Source organism: Calliphora vicina, chromosome 5 (genome assembly GCF_958450345.1).
Source record: "Calliphora vicina chromosome 5, idCalVici1.1, whole genome shotgun sequence".
Classification (NCBI taxonomy): Eukaryota; Metazoa; Arthropoda; class Insecta; order Diptera; family Calliphoridae; genus Calliphora; species Calliphora vicina.
The window spans coordinates 40,856,329-40,876,909 of NC_088784.1; the positions used below are offsets into that span (position 1 = coordinate 40,856,329).

Here is a 20,581-nt window from a genome sequence, read left to right on the forward strand (position 1 = left end):
TATTATAATAAATTACCCGGAAGTATTGGCCCAACCAATGCGCAAGTGAGGCATCATATGAGTGGTTTGTTCAATATGGTCCATAGTTACTTCAAAATACCATCTTTGGTACATGGAGGAGCCCTCTACGCGACCCACAAAAATATTGGGTCTTATACTGGCTACATGATCAACCAGTTGTGTCTGCAGTAGCAGATTCTTGCCGGGCAAAAGGAAGTCACAAATGTTGTTTTGGGAAGAACGCACAGCGACACCGTTACCCACACACAGTGAGCATAAAACATCCAAGACCTTGGGATCTCTGCCGTGTTTTTCCAGCAGCGAAATAATCACTTTAATGTGTTCATCACGCATCATATTCAACGCTTCAGGAGAATCAATCAACACACAATGAAGTACATCCAACATGCCAGATCCCTCACTGGAAGCCTGAGAACCCAGGCGAGAAAACAACCAATTCAAGCGATTACTATTGGCAAATTGGGCACAATTAGTGTGGTTGCCTTGGATAATAGCGGCCAATAGTTGATATAGATAGGTGGAAATCAAGTCCCAACTTTGACCAGTTTCATCGCCAGCCAAAAAGCTGGCTAAAAAGCCTTGTGATGTTATAATATTAATTTTGTCAATGGCCTCCAAGATTAAATTCAAAACACCCTCTTCCTGAAACAGATCCTGACGATTGCGCAAGGCACGAAAACGATTTTGTTTTTCTTCGTGTTCTGTTAACAAATAGTGTAAATAAAATGAAGATAAGGATTAGGAAAAGATTTCAAATATAATACAAACCCATGTCATCTGGTGGCTGTGAGAAATAATTTATCAAATCTTCCAGGCACATTACCATTTCATTGAGATTGACTTTTTGGAAGAATACCGAATGACGACGATTCGATTGTAGAGTTTCCAATGCACTAAAATTTAAAACAATTGAATGAGCTACATACTAAAGGATTAAATAAAACTCCACACTATTATTGCAATAATATGTAAGTTAGAATCATTTATATGTGTACATATCTATGTATATTCACAATTTAAGGCAAAATTTACATAAGTACAATAAGTATGTTACTGAATTTAAGACTCTATTACGCCAAATCATTGATAGAAAGTAGCTTAAAAGTTTTAACTGCAGGGAAGGAGCAAATATAAATATTTTAGTTTTTAAATTCATCATTTACGTCGGTTTAATTGCTTACGGTGACCACTATATTTCATATTTGAGTTTAAACTTTTTCTCATCTGATTTGGCGCAATATTGCCTTCATCTACATTTAAATCGACATACTTAATAAATTGTGTGAAAAGACTGCTACATTTACGAATAACGCGAGCAGTTTTCGATTCTTCCTCCTGTGACCGGGAGAAATCAAGACAATCGTCCATTTTGCCTTCTTCGTGCAGAATGGCTTGTTTCTCTTCAACTTTGCCGACACCCTTCTTTTTCGTTTCGTAACTCTTGTAACTGAGCCAAAGGCCGCTTTCACAATGCTGGACAATGACGGTGGTGTCACCATACTTGATGATGGGTGAACCAATAATTTCCAAATCTTTATCTTCGAGTACTTTTTTCTCGTCGTCCTTTTCCACCCGAAGGCAGAAAGTCGTTGTAGCAATTGTTGCTTCTTCCTTTTTAACCTGTAAATTAAAGAATATTTAAAAATTAATGTTTGGGAAATATGTGTTATATGCGAGAAAAGCTTACCAAATACAATTCGTTATTATCGTTGACGCCCAAATAGCGCCCAGTTGTGATATGACGGATTCGCATAGGATGGAACCAATTTATAAAACCGCCAGTCCATTTGGTACGCGCCAATTCAAGACGCCACAAGGAACGAGCCTGCGACATCACGGAACCACCTTCATACACAACAATACTGGAAGTAAAGAAATTAAATAAAAAAACAATTGTTAAAGTCAAGAAGTTTATTAAAGGAAACAGTAATCACCATAATCCCATTATTTTCTAAAAAAATATGGCGGGCCTGGTCTTTTAACTCATTGTATCATTGTCGCAATGGTTTGCTCTTTTATCTGTTCTGGGTATATTACAATGAACTTCCCAGCCGCTGCATATCAACAATATCAGTTTATAATAATTATTAGTTTACTAATAACTAATATTTATCACAGCGCCCTACTTCGGTGGTATAAAACTAAAACGGCACCGAAGTAAATTAATTAAATAAAGGTTATTGGCTTGACTAATGCGTTATCTCACCACCAGAGACGCTGCAATCTGCACTAATAACAAATATAACGCGAAATTGCAGAGTTGTCAATAAAAGCTTTTCTCCTCCTTTCACCACATTTCCTTCTACAATCTATACCCTTTACAAAGAAAGTAACACAACTAATATATAGGCATATTAATTGTCTGAGTGTTACTTCTCTTTTTAAAGAAAAAATAACTTGGTCTAGATACCTGCATGTTTTGAAAGTACTATTCATTTAAGAATGGATAAAAGGCAGCATCATATTTGGATTTATCGTTTCCGATTTTAATAAAATTTAGAGATATACCCCTATATTCATACAGAATTATACAGTCATGTCACGTTCGGAATGGTTTCAATTCCGTAGTTACCATTTCCATCGATTTTGTTTTAGAAACACTATCCCCTTTCCAATAAGGTCAAATCTCAGCCATTTGTGGACCGATTTAGCTGATTTTAAATTTGAAACTTCTCGAAAGCATGTCTGACAGAATTATTGAAGATTTGGATCCCGAAGATATCTGGGGTCTTCAGAAAATTGATTTCAATCTATTAAGATCCAGAATATATGAGGAGCCGCAGAACAAAAGGTACTTTTTCGATTTTTTTTACAAATTGAATTTTTGGTATTTTTATAATATTTAATATTTTTTTTTTTAAATATTCTAGAAAAAATCAATTTGCCAAAATTTTTAAATTTTCAAAAAAGTACATTTTGTTCTGCGGCTCCTCATATATACTTTATAGGGTCTGAAAATTGTATTGTGGATATTACAAACGGAATGACATACTTATATATACCCTTCTCACGAAGGTGAAGTGTATGAAAATATCGCACTTGATCAACAAGAGGGTATTAACTCAAAATTTTTAAAATTTCACTTTTTGCAAGAAATCAACTAACAACATCAATATCTATCTACTGTAAAAATTTCGACGTATTCCGATTACTCTTTCATCTCGAAAACCACATATGAGACCATTTTCGTGATAATGTAGTGACTACTTTCATATCAACAAAAAGGTATTATTTTGAGTTAATAAAAAAGTTGAAATAGAAATGCATTGTATATTTTCATAAAAAAGATATTATTTTGATTTGAGACTTTATTCAAGTTAAAAATAATCAAATTGTTTTATTTAAATTTGGTTGTATTTTGAGTTGATACTGTTTTGTTGATAAAATTTGTTTTTCTTTATGATTTTAATTCGAAATGTGACTTTTTTTAGAAAAAAAATGTTAAAATTTTTTCAGAAAAATAGTATTAACTCAAAAAATTGATTTTTTTGCAATAACTGAAAAAAATTTAAGAGAAAAACAATGTTAATATATTTTCAAATAAAATTTGCTTACTATGATGTATTCGGATTTTTAAATTCTCTTCAAATATAACCACAAACAGTTTTTAACCTCTACTGAAAATTTTAAAATTTTGAGTTAATACCCTCTTGTTGATCAAGTGCGATATTTAAATTAAGGAGGTTATTTGAAAATCACTTCTCCTCATTTTTCTTATAAATTATTTTTGTTTTACAAAAATTTATATCGAATGTTTTTTAATTGAGGTGAAATATTTTACAAAATGAGGGTTTAAGTGTTAGCTTACTTTCACCATAAATTTTGTACTTACTTCTGTCCGGTTTCACGACCCCAGGTGCTCGGTATAGTTAGACATTCATCACCACCATGGAAAAAGCGTAAAACATCGCCACCAAATACATAACCCACATACTTCATACGAGAAATACCGGTACCATATGGTTGCACCGACCAGTGGGTGACATGGAAACTGGCATTGACAATTGACTGTTCGTTTTCTTTGGTTGTGTGCTGCACCCCAAATAAGAAATTACAATGTTAGAAATGGAATTATGTTAATTAATTTAAATGTTACAATTTATAACTCACCAAATAACGTTCTGTTGCAACTGAAACTAAAATTAAATCATCACCTACACGGACTTTTTCACCCTCCGAACGTTGTTTACTGGCTGGATGTACAGTCCACCAGCAAGCCTCGCCCTGGCTGTGTTCTTGCAGACCCACGTCAAATGACAATTTATCGTTGGAAGACGAAGTGGAAAGGCAAGCCAAATACTATTTTAACATTGGTTTTTGTAGCAACAATTGAAATGAGAGACATTAAGTGAAGCAAGAAGGAAAAAATAAACGACCAAAAAAAGAAGAGATAAGGATATCAATTCAATTGTCAAGGATTAGTTACTAAATACATAAATAAGTTACGTTTCATAGATATGTATGTAAACTAAATATAAATACATTTTTATAATGCTGTGTGTATGATCTTACCATGTCACTGTTGTTATGGCGCAATAATATGGCATTACCATAGAGTAAAGTTCTGTGACCGGATCCAGTACCTTTGCCCTGTGCAAATAAATTTCAAATGTAAAGATGATAAAAAAAAGAAAGAAAAGAACGTAAAAGTTTCAATATTATAACATTTGTCTCAATATTAGCAATATCAGAGCATTAAATGAATTCAATTCTTAGTTGGAATCAATTTTGGTAATTCAATTTTTAGATATACTTATTATACCAGTGCCAACAAATTTAAGGAGTTCTCAAATAGATGGAAAAACGGTAAGTTTTGGATTGTTCGCTGATTAAATATTGGTTTATTTCAAATAACGTATGGGCAACAAATGTGGAAAAACATTTTTGATCTATTTTTATTATTATTACACTCTAAAAAATGCATGTAAATCTACTACTATAAAGTAAGTAAGTTTTCATGTAAACTTACACAATATGCGTAAATTTAAGCACAATATGTTTATCAAAATCAATTACATACTTTTTTCAGCAAAAATACAAACAAAATGTTTTATTTTAAATTTTAATAATATAATAAGCATTTTATATTTAAAATTACATATATTGTGCATAAATTGAAGTTTTACACATAAAGTGTGTAAAGTAATTCAAACGTTTAATATACAAATTGTCAAAATTTTATTTCTAAAAAAAAACAAAAATCATTTATTATAAAAAAAAATATTTGAATTTACACACAACATGAATTTTTACCCTAATTATAGAAGGAGAAAAGTTTCCTACTATTAATGTAGGAAATTTACATGAAAATTTATTAGAGTGTACAATATATACTAAATTAACAAAAAGTATTTACTCCATATAAATCAGCTTTTTGATATTATTCCGTAATTCAGCGAATAATTTCCGAATTCCCTTCGACGGTTTTTATTATTTTTAATTGATAAATCTAAAATTTTCCAACGGTATCTAAGTATAAACCCTACAAAATATATTTGACTAAAAAGTTTTTCTGGATCTAAGTTCAGGAACCTTGAATGCAATTCAAAATATTTAATTGTTACTTTGATGTAGTAGGTCGTCGTTAAAACTGGCCAAAAGATTATTTTAAAATGTATATGATATTTTTTGATGAACTTTTTGTTCATCAATAATCCACCATTAGAAAAAATACAGTTCACTGATCTCGAAATCACTGATCGTCAACCACAATGAAACCTATCGAGAAAACATAGTTATACTTATATTCTAGCATGTATTTGGTGTTTCATATTTAGACGACACTAAGTACAGTGAAATTTCGATATATCAAATCTGATGGGTATCGAAATATACTTCGTTACAGTGGAAACTTGGTATAACCAAATTTAATGAAATTCAAACAAAAAATCGTTTTAACTATAGTTTTTCTCATATTCACTTAAGAGTTTTGGTATTGCAAATAATCTTCAGATATTTTTTAAATTGTAGAAAGAGTACTAGTCGGTATATTAAAGTGTTTATAAATTTTTCCCTTTAATGTACTTATTTTGACAAGAATCTTCATAAAATTTGCAAATCAGTTTGATGATCTAAATTGTTAGATACGATTTTTAATACTATTTGATTAAAGAGACATGATAATACTTTTTAATAAACAATCTGATAATATCATTAAATTTTCTTTAAAAAAGTTTTGTTGTAATTAGGAATGTTCGATTAATCGATTAATCTAACATTATGATTATGAATGAATTAATCTAACATTCTGATTAATCAATTATTCGATTAATCAAACATTTTGATTATTCATATTCAAAATTAATTGAATAATTTTGATTATTCAAAGCACAGATTATTACAGATATGAAACAAATGATAGTTCTCAAAAAAGTAATATCGAACCGTATGGTTATTTTGACCTTCATCACCACTTTTCAATGGTTATGGTTTGCAGAGCGAGAGAAAAAATACAATTATCAATGAGCAACGAGTGTGATATATATTTGTCCCTCTTTCCAAACCACAACCATTTTGACATTTTCTTTTGTTTGTTTTCTATTGTCATATTACAAGAACCAGCTGATTCATATCTGTGTAATCTGTAATTCTAAGCAAAGAATAATTGATTAGTTGAAATTTGAATAACTTCAAAAATATTATTTGAATTTTTTTCCTTTTTTTATTTGTTTATTTTGTGTGTTTTTTCTTTTTAATTTTTCTAAACAAAAATATTCAAATTTCAAAAATCGAAATCCAATTTAGATTGATTAATCAGTTAATTGATTAATCAGAATGTTTGATCCATAGGGTAACATAGAGACGAGACATAATTGTCAAAAACCTAAGTCTGTTGTCAAAAACCTAACTCTTGCAACAGCAAAATACATTCTATTCAATGTATTTTGTTGTTGTATCAGACATATGATTTGTTGTATTTTCTCTGTCTCTGTGTATATTTCTCTATGGTTTGATCATTCTTTTAATCGCATATATAATTGTTGTAATTATTTTTTTTAATATTGCGTTTACAGTTTTCCACATTTGTTTGCCCAAACGTTATGTAGTAGTGTAGATTTACATAAATTGGCAGGACAAGTTTAAATATTTAAGAATATAATAACACTTATTTAAATTTTTAACAAAAAGTTTAAATAAAATATAAAATTTAAGAAAAATATTTTTACTGCAACCCAAAGAAAATGTTAATATCCCCCATATATGTGGATTTCAGGTCAAGTGAACTTTTGTAATCGATGTCTTCCATCTTCCTATTGGATACTAATTCAAATTTTCAACAAGATCGATCAAGAACTCTCTGAGTTAGAGGGGGAAATAGCTATCTAAAGTATTCGGGACACTTTTTGCTAACAACTTCATGGATGAGAAAAAACTTCTGTTTGGTTCAAATGTCAAATTTTTACCCTATCTTACTCAGAAAGTTCTTGACCGATGTTGTTGAAAAATTGTGATTTAAATCGGATACTCCCTTTTTTAGTGTCAAATCCTGGGAAATTATCTTCTGAGACATCTTTAGAATTTTGCATTTTATGACTTAACATTAAATTTTTAAATAAAAATTGACATTGGCCAATAGATTTGAGAAAAATTGTATTGAAAGAAATTCGAATTTCACAGTTTTTGTGCATTTGTTTATAGTGAATAATTTAAGTCACTTTATAATTGAAAGTGTATTTTTATATTTTCCATGAAGAATTAATTCAGTTAAGCTCTGATAATCGAAGTATTAGCATTTTTTTTGTTGCTTGCTAGTGTTTGTATATGTGTGTAACTTATCTAAAAACAAAAAAATAAATATAAAAAAACAATTCTACAAGACAACTGACTGAGTATGTGTGTATTGAATATGTATTGTATGTATGTGTGCGTGAGTGAGTGAGAATGTCAGTGTGTGTGTTAATGGAGTTGGGTGCTGTAAACAGTTTTCTTAGTTTATTTACACTGATGTTAGATGGTTAGTTTTTATGTAATTGGGGTTAGGAGACTGGTTCACATTGTTTTTATTTTTCTGATTTCATCTTAAACAAAATGTTTAAAGTTCAAGCCAATTTTAAATGTTAAACATTTGGGTTAATCAAACACATAGAATAAACATAGACGTTAACAATTTAAATGTACATACACACATACATACTATGTATGTAACTAGAACGATTTGTTCAAAAAAACAAATAAGAGAGCTATATTCGGCTGTGCCGAATCTTATATACCGTCACCAAATTATACTTAAAAATATTTTTTTTTTTAATATTTTTATTTAATCAAATTTATTTTTTTTTAAATTGTTTTTAAATTGTTTTTAAAATTTTTTTTTAATTTTTTTTTTTAAATTTTTAAAATTTACAACTTACTATAGCGTTATATACATCGTTGCAATGAACTTTGAAATATCTATCATTAGATATCTATATTGTCTATATTAATCACTTAGTAATCTAGATATACAGTGAGCCTCAGAAGTGAGTATACACCAAAAATTATTTGATTTTTTTTAAGATAATGAAAATCCTAAAATTTATTCATCGATTAAAATTTTAATGTTTAGGTTTGTTGGAGATTAAGTTGAATAATAGATTCGGTTGTGAAAAAAAAGATTTAAGTCGGACTATAATGATTTTCAAGATCCTAAAAAAATCAAAAAATTCGCGGGTGTTTACACACTTTTGATGCTCACTGTAGATCAGAAATAGGGCAAAAATCGAGGTTGTCCCGGTTTTTTCCTTATATCTCAGCCATTTGTGGGTCGATTTTGTCGATTTTAAATAGCAACTGAGCCGGAAGAATTTTTGATGTATGAATCATGTATGCTAGTTATTTGGGGGCTACGGAAAGTTGATTTCAACATACAGCCACTCATGGCGAACTACCATTTATTTATTGATCAGAATAACTTTCTGAGTTGATGTAATGATGCACCTCTGTCCAGTTTAACCTTATGCTTAAATTTAATATCGTAATTCTAAGAAAATTTTAACATTTTTTGATTTTATGATTTTTAATAAAATACATTTTACTCTTAGCTGCACCCTATAATGTTGAGCATCGCGGAAAATTTTGTTAAACATTTTCATTATTTCGGATCGGATTACTTTGAAACTTAAGCATATGTTTGTGACAACCATTTTTATGACAAAGGACTTACCATATTATGTTGCTTTCGGCATGTGAATCGTAAATTAACCATATTATGGTTACCACAATCATGTAAATAGTTACCGTGACTATAATATTGTTAAAAAACTTGTTACAATATTGAAATAGTTACAGAAAACATGCACAACTATATTTTTTCTCTGGGTGTACCCATTATCGCAGCCCGAATCACCGATAGATCAGGTAAAGGACAGAGAAGGTGTTTAACAGATTCCTCATTGTCTTCATCATGAAAACTTCTACAAAATCATTAGATGGAATATTTAAGTTCCTTGCATGCGCACCTATTAAAAAGTGTCCTTTAAACGCGGTTATCAGAATCCGTGATAATCCCATCAATGACGTCGACTTATGACGGCCCAAGTAAGCTTCCATATTCACCAAGTGGTCTGTGATTACCCATAAAGTTCGCTTTGTATAAGTGTCAGAAAATGGTATAACAACCAAATGATTGATCTAGTCGTCTAGCAAGTGAGAGTCTGCTTTGGCCATACCATCATCGATAATATTGCCAGGTACATCAGAATGACAAGGCATGACAATAACTACTGGTAATAATGTCCCGATATTGCATTACCATTGTGAGTCTCATTAAATGGAGGTGATCCGTCCACGATCGATACAGAAAAGCATCTGTCAAATAAGGATATGGGTGTGCAGTAGCCAATATTTACAGGGACAGAATCCAGATATTGATGCCCCACAGTACTGAGCTTGACAACTAAATTTAGGGCCAACAGGAAATCTTTGGTCATGAAAACAAAGTTTTTCATATATTTTGATCCAAAACTTTTTTCCGGTACTAACAAATTTGTTAATTTTTGGACATTTAAGTTTGCTACTAGGAATTACTAGTAGTCACAAATTCAGGTTTTCTAGGTTTAGGCCTTATCGTGTTTTAATTGTTTTTAGATGTCGGGCGGACATTTTGTTTGGGATGAACCGATTTTGCCCATTTTTAATACCAAACAGAGAGTATTCGGAGATAATTTCATCCCCCTTTCCTCCCTAACGTGCCTTCAATACACAGACAGATAAACGTCTTATAATTTATTAAGGACCCAGAATATATATTATTTGGGGGTCTATGACCAATATTTCGATGTGTGACAAACGGAATGAAAAAATCAATATGGTGGTGTGTATAAAAATATCAGCAATTTTTTTCAAAAATTTTTTGAAAAAACAAATTATTTAGCATTATGTAAAGGCTTATATTTGAATATATTAACGAGAATTTAGTTATCTTTATTGTTTAATACGATCTTGAAACTAGGATAATAATGATACCAAAGCCAGTTAATTACTTGATCGTACTATTCCCCTATATACATTTTAGCTGACATCCTTGTCTTTCGATGATATTTTGTTGCTATCATTTTTAAATGAGAAAAATACCCTCTCCATCAATTTGGTTTTCATAAACCGAAACTATTAACCAAGGTAATCGTCTAACTTGAGAGATTAGAAAATCATTGGAATTAAAGAAATATTATTCGCGTATCATTTTAATCTCTTGACGAAGTAAAAATATCAAATGTATACTGTTGCCATGTACTCAAAAATTATAAATTGTTTCTATAGCGCCGTTTATTCAGAGTTAAATTCAACGGTTATAGACAGGGACCGTAACGGTTATAAGTGATATCAAAAAAGTTATTTTATAGCAGTTATTTTGTGACTTTAAAAATAAAAATCCATCTAAAACAGTTATTATTCAACGTAAAAATAAAATTTCGCATGAAACTATTAAAAAAAGAGTTTTAAATAGCCGTCATAAAAAAACTTATTTAAGGAGTTTTATTTTTCCCGTCATAAAATAAAAGTCATATGATGAGTTATTTTACCCATGAGAAAAAATAAAACTCCTCAAATGAGTTTTTTTTTTACGTTGAAAAATAACTGTCAACTGTGGAGTTGAGGTCATTTTGTTAATATCACCACAGATTCTGAAAGAGTCTCCGCTGACTCTAACATAGTGATTTTTTGATTGAAAATTTTCTCGATAACAATTATTTATGGTCCCTGGATATAGAATTACTTGTATGAAGCTGTTGTAAAACTAATTTTGACATATGAATTTTAATTGTGGGGAACGGAAGGAGAATTCTTAGGACGATATTTGAAAGTACATACCATTGGTAAAATACAAAGTAATACGAACCCGCTTGTAATGCTTTTTGTACAGACCTGATCTATCACACGTTAGGATGAGTCCCATTTGTCCTTAGAGTTCTCGTTAGAGTACACAATTCCTAACATATTTCTTATTAGCGTTGACAAATAAAAATAAATTTTTCATATTGAATAAAAACTTAATATTAACCGGGTTTTTTAAAAGACAAAAATCAAAACCGGTTTTTTTAAAAGCACACTTTTTCGGTTAAACCAGAAACCGGTTTTTTAAATTTGCCGGTTTTTTGGACACTCTACTTCTGAAGCTATCGCCTATTCATTTGAGTACGGTACTACACCCGACATAAGTTTTTTTTTAAAAAATACGGAATCAGTTATTTTTGGAATTTACTTTTCTAAAGTACGATGACGTTTAGAAACCAAATTCACCTGAGCAAATAATAAATATACGGCGAATAAAATACACGAAACAGTATTTATTCCCCATCTTAAAAACATTGTAAGAAAAATAGTTTGTGATTCAAATAATTTTTATATAAACAGTGTGATTGGGGTATTAAAAAGATTATAAAGCAAGATTTGATATACATAAAGGTTAATACATAATATTGATTAGAAATAGTTACATATAAATAATATACAGAAAGTTATAGAGAAAACGACACAGTTACAATTACAGTTTTTTTTATTTTAGATATTTGTTTAATTTCGATTTTGGTTTTATTTTAAAAATTTGTTTAAAATGTATGAAATTATTATTATAGTCATGAGACAGACAATATTAAAGCAAAATTAGAAGAAATTGTAGTATTTGTTTTAAAAGTTAAAAATAATAACAGATGATATAAAGATATAAAGAGAGAGAGAGAATAAAACTATTTATAAATATATAGACTAGACAGTTAAATATGTAGTTAACAAAGTTGTTAGCCAAAAAAAAAAAGAAAAACACAATTGAAGCGGTAATTGCAGTGCGATCGATTCTTCAGAACCTTTCTGTATACTTACAAATTGGGAGTCCTGTTTATGATGAGACAACACATTCGATGCGCATATGTGTGTTTGTTTTATATTTTTGGTTGGTGGATTTGGTAAAAATGGCATTTGATATTTCAGGTTATAAAGTTTTTAGATACATTATTGTATTTTTTGTTTTGATTTGGATTGTTTAAAATAGTTTTTGTTTTATATAGTTTTTCAATATTTGGTAATATTTCAAACAAAGAAGAGAAATGAAAAAATACGCCAGAGTTGAGAAAACAAAAGTATATAATTTCATTTTTAAAAGCAGAAGGAAAAAATTTATATAAATATTTTAAAGATAAAAAGGCAGGCGGCGGCAGCATAAGGATCGCATGTAATGATGAAAGGATTATTTAAATAAATTTTAATTCAGTTTATACAATATACATTTTTGTTGATTGTTTTATTTTTACATTGTTTCATTTTATACCATGTCGTTGTTGTTTTTTTTTTGCATTTTAAATTTTATTTGTTAAGTTTTATGTGTGTTTTTTTTTATATAAATTTCCACCAATTTAAATCCAAAATATGTAATTGTAGATGAATATTTTATAGTAGATATACGAGTACATATGCAGGGATGTGATATCATTTGTTTTTAAGGGGAGTCGAGTCGAGTTTTATTTTTGTTTATTTTGGGTTTTTTTTATTATTTAAAGCGCCATAGGATATGCAAGGATATACAACATGTATGGAAGAGAAAGAAGAGAAAGAGAAAAAAATATAACATGTTAAACTGAGTATAAGTATAGGAAAAATTACAACAACTACGAAAAAAATAAAATAAATTAAAACACCAAGAAGAAAAAACTGTTAAAATGGATTAAATTTAATTGTGTGGCATAAAAGGATTGTTTTTCGTATTTTCGTTATTTTATTTTTTTTTTATTTCTTTCGCATATTTTTTGTTTTGTTAATTTTCCATTATAGCTCTGCTGAAGAAATTCCAAGTCCATGTGGTAGGATAGTGTCGACTAGCATGGTAAAATAAAGTATGTATTCTGCTGGTTGTTGGCTTAATATTTTAATATGATTTAAAATGAAAACAGGGAAATTACACACATTGTTCATACTTTCGAAAAGTGTTGCCTGCTAGAAGATTTAATTCTAAAAATGCTTAACTTACCAAATAAAGTGTCTAAATATTGTAGTTTAATAGCTGTTTCTATTTATATAAAGTTTTTTTAATTTAAAACTTTTCCAAAATTGAGTCTTTGAACCATCGAAATGGCAACACTATGTATCACTCACTTACTAGAACGTCACAACTTCAAAAAATACAGTTTCGAAACAAATGATTTTGTATTTGTAATGTATATTTGGTATGTCTTGGTCAAATGTTTATTATGTATTTGTTTTCAAAGTTTCTTATCTTCTTTCCATTTTGTCATTCTCTTAATACTTTTGAATCATATTCAAACTCTCTCACTCCAAAAATAATTGATTGAGTTGAATTTTAATTTTGGAGTTGTGGCGATCTGGCTCTAAATGAGTTTATGCGTAAATGGGAAAAGGAACATGCCAAATACTAGAATTTACGAACAGAATATAAACTGTCAATAGGTTGTCCCTTAAATAGTCATTACGTTATTAAGATTTATAAGATTTTCAATCATAAATCAATATCAATAAATAAACGTATAAATAAAATGTTTGCAATCTGTGTGAATTTTAATGAGTATTCGGTAACAGTGTTATTAAAATTAATTACAGATACTAAAAACTATGAATAATTGTATAAGCTAAGAACGTATAACTTCCTAATAGCGGTTAACTAAGTAAATAGCAACCGATCAAAATTGGAGACATCCTGTATAAAAACGGTTTAAAACCAATTTTGAAAATTGACATGCAATTGTGGAAAACGGTTTTTTATATTATTCAGAACTTACGTTTTCTCCTCAGCTTCCGAAGCAGACGCATTGATCTCTTCGGATTACAGTTTTCATGCCAACTAGAAATTTAATTTTCCATCCATGGATGCAATCCGATATCATGAATTCTTCGGCTCTTAATCTTATCGGATTGCATCCATGGATGGAAAATTAAATTTCTAGTTGGCATCATAATATTTAAATAGTACTTTTTTAATTAAATATTATATTACTAGCTGACCCGGTGCGCTTCGCCACCCCAATTAGAAGAAAGAAATAGTACTATCAAGTCTCACTTTGTGAAACTAATTGTAAATGTCTAATTTCATATTTCTGGGTCAATTATTATAGAAAATGCAAAATGTGTTCCTAATTTTAAATTTTTATGTTTATTATTATAAAATATTCAAAAAGTACCATTGCAATAAGGAAATAGTACCATTGATTATCACTTTTAAATTCGCATTCACTAAACCATAACCCGTCAAGCTTGAATTTTAGATTTGTATATCATTTCCTATATTATCAACTAATTTTGTTAATATAATACTTAAGATTTAATAAATTATCACAAAACCGAAACCGATCGGTTTTTAATTTTTTAAAACCGAAACCGAGGTTTTGAAATTCTTCGATTTTTTGGAAAGTCTAGGTCCATTATTATAGGAAATTCAAAAAAGTACCATTAGAATATATAAAAAGTACCAAAAATCCCCCACTTGTGGTTTCCCACTCACTCGGGTCCATATAAGCTTAATTTCATGGCTTTAGGTTCATTGGTGTAGAAATTACAAAAAGTACCATTCCAATAAAGAAAAAGTACCAAAAAGTCTCCCCTAGAATTCTAACTCACTTAGGACCATGTATGCTTAATTTCATGTTTTTAAGTCCATTGCTATAGAAAATTAAAAAAAAGTACTATTAGAATAAACAAAAGGTACCATGAGGTATCCGCTTGAATTTTCAATCACTTAGGACCATATACGCTTAATTTCATATTTCTAGGTCCATTATGTATAGAAAATTCAAAAAGTACCAGTAGAATATAGAAAAAGTACCAAAAAGCACCCACTTGAGTACTAAAAAGTATACACTTGTGGTTTTCCAGTCACTCGGGTTCATATAAGCTTTATTTCATGATTCTAGGTTCATTGGTGAAGAAATTACAAAAAGTACCATTCGAATAAAGAAAAAGTACCAAAAAGTCTCCCCTTAGAATTCTCACTCACTTAGGACCATATATGTTTAATTTCATGTTTATAAGTCCATTGTTATAGAAAATTAAAAAAAGTACCATTAGAATATAGAAAAAGTACCAAAAAGCAGCCACTTGCGGATTCCCACTCACTCTGGTCCATATAACCTTTATTTTATATTTCAAGGTTCATTGGTGAAGAAATTACAAAAAGTACCATTCGAATAAAGAAAAAGTACCAAAAAGTCTCCCCTAGAATTCTAACTCACTTAGGACCATGTATGCTTAATTTCATGTTTTTAAGTCCATTGTTATAGAAAATTAAAAAAAGTACCATTAGAATAAACAAAAGGTACCATGAGGTATCCGCTTGAATTTTCAATCACTTAGGACCATATACGCTTAGTTTCATATTTAGGTCCATTATATTATAGAAAATTCAAAAAGTACCATTAGAATATAGAAAAAGTACCAAAAAGCACCCACTTGTAGTTTCCCACTCACTCAGTTCCATATAAGCTTTATTTCATGCTTCTAGGTTCATTGGTGAAGAAATTACAAAAAGTACCAATCGAATAAAGAAAAAGTACCACAAAGTCTCCCCATAGAATTCTCACTTACTTAGGACCATATATGCTTAATTTCATGTTTCTAAGTTCATTGTTATAGAAAATTCAAAAAAGTACTATTAGAATAAACAAAAAGTACCAAAAAGTCTCCCCCTAGAATTCTCACTCACTTAGGACCATATATGCTTAACTTCATATTTCTATGTCCATTATTACAGAAAATTCAAAAAGTACCATTCGAATATAGAAAAAGTACCAAAAAGCAGTCACTTGTAGATTCCCACTCACTCCGGTCTTAATTTCATGTTTTTATGTTCATTGGTGAAGAAATTACAAAAAGTACCATTCGAATAAAGAAAAAGTACCAAAAAGTCTCCCCCTAGAATTCTCACTCACTTAGGACCATATATGCTTAATTTCATGTCTCTAAGTCCATTGTTATAGAAAATTCAAAAAAGTACCATTAGAATATAGAATAAAAAGGACCAAAAAGCCCACACTTGTGGTTTCCCACTCACTCGGTTCCATATAAGCTTTATTTAATGTTTCTAGGTTCATTGGTGAAGAAATTACAAAAAGTACCAATCGAATAAAGAAAAAGTACCAAAAAGTCTCTCCCTAGAATTCTCACTCACTTAGGACCATATATGCTTAATTTCATGTTTCTAAGTCCATAGTTATAGAAAATTCAAAAAAGTACCATTAGAATATAGAAAAAGTACCAAAAAACCCACACTTGTGGTTTTCCACTCACTCGGTTTATATATAAGCTTTATTTCATGTTTCTAGGTTCATTGGTGAAGAAATTACAAAAAGTACCATTCCAATAAAGAAAAAGTACCAAAAAGTCCCCCGCTAGAATTCTCACTCACTTAGGACCATATATGTTTAATTTCATGTTTCTAAGTCCATTATTATAGAAATTTCAAAAAAGTACCATTAGATGAACAAAAAAGTACCTATAGTTCAGTTCACACATTTTGGTACCTAAATATTATCCCTTTTCTTACTTGAACACCCCTCAAGTTTGAAATTTAAAAATATTCCATTTTGCCAAAATTGTTTATGCTATAGGCATGTATCAAAATATTAAAATCTGTTTTAATGTGCCCAAGAATAAATATGTTTTAAAAAAAGTACCAAACTGTTTACCCGGATTTGGCCCAATATACACCTTGGTACTCGAGTTGCAAATAACTCGAGGAGCTCATAATAAAATATTCGTATGTCTATGTCAAATTATAGAAAAACATATTTTATGAAAAAGTACCAAAAATTAACACAATTTTTATCCCTTAAAGGTTCGAATTTCCAAAAAGTACCAAACTTATATTTTTTATTTTTTGATAATTAAAGAATACGATTTAAAATTTGTTTCTATGTTTATTGGTTTAAAAGATACATAGGGTGCAAAAAAAGTACCAAAATACAGTTTTTACCCGTTTTCTCCCCTAAAAGTTTCGAATTTCCAAAAAGTACGAAACACCTGTCAGCTTATTTTTTAAATGGAGTAACATGCTATTTTAAGTTTTTTTGTATCTTTATTAGTTTTGAAGATATAAGGTTACCGAATTTACCCGTTTTTACCCTTTTTTACCCCCTAAACGTTCGAATTTCCAAAAATCCCTTCTTATCGGATCGTTTTGGAGAGGGAGGAACCCACAGTTAAAATTTCGTGATTCTAGCTTCAGCCGTTTGGGCTGTGCGATGATGAATCAGTCAGTCAGTCAGTCAGTCAGTCAGTAACGTTACTCTTTTATATATATAGATTAGAGTATAGATTTCTATTAACAAATTATAAATGCTTGAAAGTATCAAATGAGTTGCAGGAATATTACGGTTGGTTGGTTGGCTGGCTGGTTAACGTGGTAGTTCATTGCGCGAACAACCAAGTAGAGTCGAAAGGAACCGTTTTGTCATGACCATACCACTAGTCATGTGTAGTTTCATTTACATCGTAATATAGTATATTAGAGTGTCGAAGTTGTTTGACCCAACCAGTAGCCGTGAGATATATCAGAAGGTCATTAAGTTTAGACCCGGACAATATTTAGTTGCCCAGGAATTTATGCATTTTGACATACTGGGCTGGGCAATGGCAGAGAATGTGGAAAATCCTTTCCTCTCTTTCCCTTTCCCTACAGCTACGACAATGGTGATATATCCCTTCTATTTCGGGTTGCTCTATCGAATTGCTCCCCAGCGGAATTGCTACTGAAACCGCATTGAAGATATCTAAAGTAGATCCAATTCTGGCTAATTCGTCTGACTGTTCATTGCCTTAGTAGTCTCCGTGCACAGGTACCCATACTGAAGTAATATCAGATTGGCCACCTAGCCTTTAGAGGACATTCTTACATTGTCTGACTAATTAAGATGAAGTTGTATAGGCCTTCAGTGAGAGAAGTGTCTCCTGACTGTCGACAAAAATACTTATATTTCAGCGAGTATTATGATTATGTAGTGTATTATAGGCTATCATAATCGCAAAATTTTCAGCCTAAAAAAAAACTACATTCATTCGGAATGACTAACCCAAGTTCGTCACAGAAAACACCAGAACCAACACCTCAGTGAATATATCCTGGTGTCATATTCGTACACGAGATTATCCCTAAACCACCCACTCCCGGAGGGAAATAACACCTTGACCACCATATCAAAATCTGTATATGGAATAATATAGTCCGAAGGTTGGTATACGATCGAAGGCAGTAAGCCCCAAATCCCCGCCTGGCCGTATGTTCTCAATCCTCAACATCCAGATGCGTGAAGCCTCGCTGCACTGTAGGCAGAGGAACTTTGAAGGACTTTTGGAACAAGATGCAGTATAGTGAAACTTGTCTTGGTATTTGTCGTGAAAAGTACGAGTTCTGTTTTGCTTGGATTTACCCCAATACCATGGCCCAGAGAAACCCTAAAGCAGTGGACATAATATCACTAATCACATCCGGAAACAATTCTTTTTTGTCTAGATCAATGAGAATCGAATTAATAACGATAAGTCATAGTAGTGGAGAGATCACACTGCCCTGAGGTGTGCCACGTCCTATTACCAATAATGCTGTAACTATTCTTGATTTCAAGCTGGAAAGATGAAAGAATAAATGGACGAAAGTCCTTCACATTCTCATTGGCAACAAGTGCTCTCAAGGGTTAATTTCCATTTTTGTACAGTTATTATAAATACTAGACTTCATTTTAAATTTTTCTTAAGTTTCATCAAAATCGGTCCAAAAATATATAACATTTCGCTATCTTTCCATCAGAAATTCCAAATATTGAAAAATTTTACCTTTGACCTTCCCGATTTAAGGGTTAACGTTTTCCGATTTTAGGAAAACTTTCACACTATATTTACTTGGACTTTAATATTCTGAACAGATTTTACTTAAAATTATTAACAGTAAGGAAATTGGGCTCATTTGCCAAAATATGGCCAAAAAATTTGTTTTTCTCGAAATTCGCAATATTTATATCGAAGGTACGGAAAAACTATAGGAGGTATTGACGTACTTTTTTCACATTTTTGTTTCCTATTGTGTTGTCAATAAATCTCAATTTCCTGGAGTTTGAAACTGCTGTTAAAAAAATTAAATTTGTTTGGTTATACCTGCGAATAGGTTAACGGTATCCTACGAAGACAAAAACTCATATACAAGTAAATGTGGATATATTTTAAGTAAAAATTAGCTTTTATTTTAATATTTCTCAAAATATGTTAATTTTGTTCCTACATTTCTTGTTCTAGTGGCCTGAGACACATTAATGGTCTGGCGAATTTTTAATAACTTTAACATTTTTTAACCAATTTTTGTCTTTTATATCTTATTAGAAAGACAATTACGCACACGATTTTTTTAAAATTAAATTACAAAAAGTAATTATTTAATTGCAAAAATTTAAAAAAACTGAAAAAATGCATTTTTTCCCTTGTAAATGCACCTAAAAACTAAATCGAAAGTCGGCACGGCACGGGTTGCCCTTCTTAGAACAAGCTAAAAATTTTGTTGGTGGTCAATAAGAAAGTTTTCAGCGGGTACCGTTTCAACATTTCAAAAAATTTAATTCTAAGAAACCACAGACTTATCAGAAAACGTGCTGATGTCAATTATGATCCGTTCCGCCATTTTGAATGTGTTAAAACGTCCATAGATATCTGGCATTGATTAGTTGATACGATCGTAGTTTTTGTTATACTGTTTCATGTTGAAAAGTACCGTGATCTTCCCGTGACCAATTTGATATTTTCCAGCAATTTTCAGTATTTTACGTACATAAATATAACTGGTATAAATATAACTGTTTTTATACCCTACACCACCATAGTGGTGCGCAGAGTACAGGTCGCAATTTTGAAGATATATCATATTACATATTATTTTTTCGGCTCAAGAACCAAGCCTATTGAAACTGGCTGAAATCGGTCCACTATTTCACCTAGCCCCCATACAAATGTCCTCCCGAAATTGGACTTTATCGGTCATAAATGTTTAATTTATATATGTATCTCCACAAATTCCGCTCCAAATAAGTTTTATATACACAAAATTCATGTCACCAAATTTTGTTACGATCGGTCCATAATTAGTCATAGCTCCCATATAGAC

At 30.6% G+C, this 20,581-nt stretch overlaps 1 protein-coding gene across 8 annotated transcripts in view; it reads right to left on the reverse strand.

Moving 5' to 3' along the window:
- Positions 1-20,581, reverse strand: part of RyR (Ryanodine receptor) — a 169,049-nt gene that overhangs the window by 25,377 nt on the left and 123,091 nt on the right. For all 8 annotated transcript variants that reach the window (XM_065511339.1, XM_065511336.1, XM_065511334.1 and 5 more), the window contains exons 4-10: positions 4,534-4,611; positions 4,132-4,320; positions 3,854-4,053; positions 1,709-1,883; positions 1,292-1,641; positions 790-914; positions 17-722 (exon numbers count right to left, since the gene is read on the reverse strand). In XM_065511339.1, the coding sequence (XP_065367411.1) occupies positions 17-722; positions 790-914; positions 1,292-1,641; positions 1,709-1,883; positions 3,854-4,053; positions 4,132-4,320; positions 4,534-4,611 (1,823 nt within the window). The remainder of the gene's footprint in view (positions 1-16; positions 723-789; positions 915-1,291; positions 1,642-1,708; positions 1,884-3,853; positions 4,054-4,131; positions 4,321-4,533; positions 4,612-20,581) is intronic.